The sequence below is a fragment of the Trachymyrmex cornetzi genome, unplaced genomic scaffold (genome assembly GCF_001594075.2).
Source record: "Trachymyrmex cornetzi isolate Tcor2-1 unplaced genomic scaffold, Tcor1.1 scaffold1552, whole genome shotgun sequence".
Taxonomy (NCBI): Eukaryota; Metazoa; Arthropoda; class Insecta; order Hymenoptera; family Formicidae; genus Trachymyrmex; species Trachymyrmex cornetzi.
Window position 1 is genome coordinate 123187 of NW_017296149.1, and position 4382 is coordinate 127568.

The 4382-nt window shown below is 30.8% G+C and overlaps 1 protein-coding gene across 3 annotated transcripts in view; it reads right to left on the reverse strand.

The window, feature by feature from the left end:
• Positions 1–4176, reverse strand: part of ValRS-m (Valyl-tRNA synthetase, mitochondrial) — a 7647-nt gene extending 3471 nt beyond the window's left edge. The window contains exons 1-9 of one of the 3 annotated variants that reach the window (XM_018503105.1): positions 4092–4176; positions 3412–3643; positions 2126–2372; positions 1797–2025; positions 1470–1649; positions 1115–1239; positions 772–1052; positions 364–634; positions 164–286 (exon numbers count right to left, since the gene is read on the reverse strand). In XM_018503105.1, coding sequence (XP_018358607.1) covers positions 164–286; positions 364–634; positions 772–1052; positions 1115–1239; positions 1470–1649; positions 1797–2025; positions 2126–2372; positions 3412–3554 — 1599 coding nt within the window. In that variant the 5' untranslated portion in view covers positions 3555–3643; positions 4092–4176. Of the gene's footprint in view, positions 1–163; positions 287–363; positions 635–771; positions 1053–1114; positions 1240–1469; positions 1650–1796; positions 2026–2125; positions 2406–3411; positions 3644–3811; positions 3930–4091 lie in introns of those variants that run through there. The other 2 variants (XM_018503104.1, XM_018503106.1) reach the window with 2 other exon arrangements.
• Between the last annotated feature and the right edge of the window lie 206 nt (positions 4177–4382).

Here is a 4382-nt window from a genome sequence, read left to right on the forward strand (position 1 = left end):
CTTTTCATACGAAACATTTTTCTCTATCCCTACTAGTTTTCGAGATATTTGACTGGATCACTTCAGATGGTCCACCCTGTATATACAAGAATTAAATCAAGATTCTGATAAAATATTGATAAAAAGCAGACATGAATAATTTATTGTGCATATGGAATTATACTTTAAATGGTAAACGCTGTGTTAGTTCCAGACTTAGCATCACCATTCTCGCCACCCAGAACATGAGAATATCATGGCCCGTTTCCATCAGTGTTAGCGGATAATGTCTTGCCATATCCTCCGTCTATAAATTTTTGTGATATGTAAAAAAATATTCATAAAGTTATATGTAATAAAATGTATATAGAGAAGAATATTGACGTTTTCCGGCCAGCCAAGCGTGGCAAATGGCACAATTGTCGAAGAAAACCATGTGTCGAGAACATCTGGATCCTGACGTAAATTCACTGTGTTTCCATATTTCTCTCGTGCAAGAGAACGCGCTTCTTCTTCGGATCGTGCGACTATCCACGAAGTGGTGTTATTACTATCAGAGAATATATCATTATCGTTATCTTTACCATCACCATGAATTATAGAATATGCTGGAATGCGATGCCCCCACCATAACTGTCTTGAAACACACCAGTCTCTAAAAAAAAAAAAAATTTGTAAAAGATAGATTAAATATTATATTTTTTAATTATTTTTCTTTTTTATTCCTTTATTCATCTATTTCACTGTGTCTTTATCCATTTATTTACTAATTAAACACAATAATAATTTTACCTATATTTATGATTTTCGAGCCAGTTGTACCACATTTGTTCGTAAATGCCGTCCTCACTTGGAAAGATTTTCAATTCACCATCCGCCACGGCTTTGTGTGCCCGCTTGGCCATTGCTGTACAGCGCAAGAACCATTGTTCCTTTGGCAAATACTCGATCACATCATGTGTGCGTGAACATAGTGGCAGTGTCATCCGATGATTATCTTCCACACCTTTCACCAAACCTCGTACGGACAGTTGGTCCATTAGTCTTTTCCGTGTGATGAATCTCGGCACTCCCTACAATGATTTATTATTAAATCATAATAAAAAATGAATAAATGATGTATACGGAATCACACCTTGAATTCCTTGCATGCATCTGTCATGTTGCCACCTTCATCAATAACGCAAATAACTGGCAAGTCATGTCTTTTGGCGATGTTATAATCTAAGCGATCGTGTGCCGGTGTAATTTTCACTGCACCTATAAAACAAATACTACTCATCAATCAAATAAAATAAACAAATAAATAAAATAAATAGTAAGCCAATGAATAATCAAGTAAAAAATAAATATATGTAAATATAGAATTAATTATAATACAGATAAAATTTTTTTAATAATTTCTGGAAATCTATTTTCTTTTTATTTCTGTATTTAATGTATATATAAATTTATTTTAATTTGTCAATCTAATTTTTATAAATTTTTACCAGTGCCAAATTCTCTCTTGACCGAAGGATCAGCTATGATGGGTATAAAAGTCTCTCTTATTGGATGTAAAACATACCGACCAATATATCGCGAATATCTGTCATCGTTTGGATGCACGGCAATTGCTACATCTCCAAAAATTGTTTCAGGTCTAGTCGTTGCAACTATCAGTTCTTCCTCTGTGAAATAAAAGAAATAAAATTTACATCTGTTAAAAAGCTAAAATTGGAAAAAGTAGATTTTTTTTAGAAAACGTTGATTATTTTTGTCTCTTTACACACACACGCACGCACACAAATATATACACAAATATATTTTATATTTACTTGAATCTTTGATTGGATAGGCCAACTTGATCAACTGGCCGACAGTGATCTTGCTATTGTAGCCAGGTAATTGGAGCCGCGTCTTGCCATTCACGACAAAATCCTCGACTTCGATATCTGAGATTGTGCTGCGTAGCGCTGGTGACCAATTAACAAGGTCTCTGGCTCTGTATAACAGATTTCTCTCATGTAGCCGTACAAACGTTTCTGTCACTGCTGCACTATGACTCTGGAGAGCACAAATAAAAATTCAATATTATAACAAGTATAGAACAAATATAATAGTAACAATAGATATTAATATATAAATAGCAACAAAAAAGTATTACTTCATCAATGGTAAAGTATTCTCTGTCCCAATCAAGCGTTGCGCCGAGGGCTTTCAATTGCTGTTTGATAACTGCAGCCTTCTCCGTCTTCCACTGCCAGATCAATTGTGTGAACTCGTCACGGCCCATGTCATATCGTGTAATGTTGCGTGTACGTTGTAATGTACGCTCCACTATGGCCTGTGTTGCAATTCCCGCATGGTCCAGACCTGGTATCCACAATACTGGATGTCCCTTCATTCTGTGCCTGTATGCATGTGCGTGAGCAGTAGAGAAAAATCTATAATATAACGGTAAATTTATCTATAGTAAATAAATATAACGCAATAAAAACTGCATTTGATGTTAACAATAGCGTGTCAAATACATATTTATTGTATATATGAATTTTTATTATATTCCTTTCTATTTTTACTATATTTCTATTCCATATAGTAAACATACTATATGGTATACATATAGTAAATATACCATATAGTAAATAAATTTGATAATAAAAATTCTAATTATAAAGTATATATTATATTATTATATACTATAGAGATACTCTGGACTCTAGACTATTATAAGTGAATTATATGTATGCATCTCATGTTCTTATATATTATATATACTAAGGGTTGGGTAGTGCCAAGTTAAAAAGCTAAAAGTTAAGTTAAAAAGTTAAAAAGTTAAATGATTTTAACTTAACTTAGTTACATTTTATCGATAACTATTAACTTTTTATTTAAATTTTTTGAAATTAAGTCTCAGACTCAAACATATACTTCATTTAGAACATACTTTATATTTTACTCAAAAGTTTAGTTTATATATATTATTTACATTATATATTGATTTCAATCTAGCAAAAACCGTATATTTTAATGTATCTAGTTTTTGATAGGTTGAAATCTATATATATATATGCACACACACACATATATATATAACAGTATATATAAACAAAGTTTAAATAAAATATAGAGTATATTCTAAAAATGAAGTATGTTTGTCATTTCCATTATTTGTAAGACTCTGAAATCATAAAAGAAATTTGACTTTTAATTTTTCAATTACTTTTTTTTATTAACTTAACTTTTAATTCAATTAATTTCATTATACATTAACTTGTATCTTAACTAAGTTAAATTTTCAAGGTTGTTAACTTTAATTTAACTTAGTTAAAAGAAAAAATTAACTTACCCAACCCTGCATGTACTACTATAATATATATACATATATATATATATATATGTATTATTATATTATTGTATTGTATTACTACTTAATATACTTTTACTAACCATCTTGCCAAAACATCTTGGATTATAACAGTAAGTGCATGACCTAGATGTAATATTCCTGTAATATTAGGAGGTGGTAAGATCATACTAAAAGGTTCTTTGGTTTCTTTTTCTTCTTGAATACTATTGCTTGTCTTCCTCATTGTCCTGGATGATGCAAAGTATTTATTACGTTGCCAGGTGTCATACCAGCCATTTTCCACATCTTTCGGTTTAAAAATTGCAGGAAAATCTGTAACGTAAAGAATCATACAGTAACGTTTAGAATAGTACAGTAAGAAGCACATTTCGTATTCCTTTTATTCTTATTAATTTTCAATTGATAATTTTTAGTTAATTCACTTGCTGCAGATTGTAACACATGTGAATCTGTGTAAAGAAAGAATAAACGCAAAAATACCTGCTAGTCTTTTATAGTTGCATAATTCAGTTGCAGTTGCAGTAGATGTACAATAACGTAATGTTCGATAACAAAAATTTACGTGTAGAAGGGGGTGATCGAACAATGTATATTTCATTATTATTAGGTAAACTCTGTTTAATAGGAATTTTAATAAAATTATAGACAACACGAAACTTGCGTTTTTAAAATAATTTATTGACCAATTAGCTATAATGGCGCGCGCGTGATCCAACAATATTTTAACAATAAAGATCTAACAATCTAATAATAACTTAACCTCAAATTTCTTGTATCTGCTACCGCGCTATCTCAGCAGTCTCAGCTATCCGGTATCAGGTGTAGGTACAACAGGTCTTAAAATTATATATTTTTTATTTTTTATTACTTTTATATATAATTTTCTAATAATTTGTTAATTTTTAGTATTTAAACTTCCACAAAATTCAGCAAAATATTTATAGTCAGTCAATAATATATGTATAATTTATTCCCAGGTAGACAAGCGTGCGATACCGACACCAACTCGCACAAGATACCGCTACCGTACTGTTACTGTACTGCCACGAGA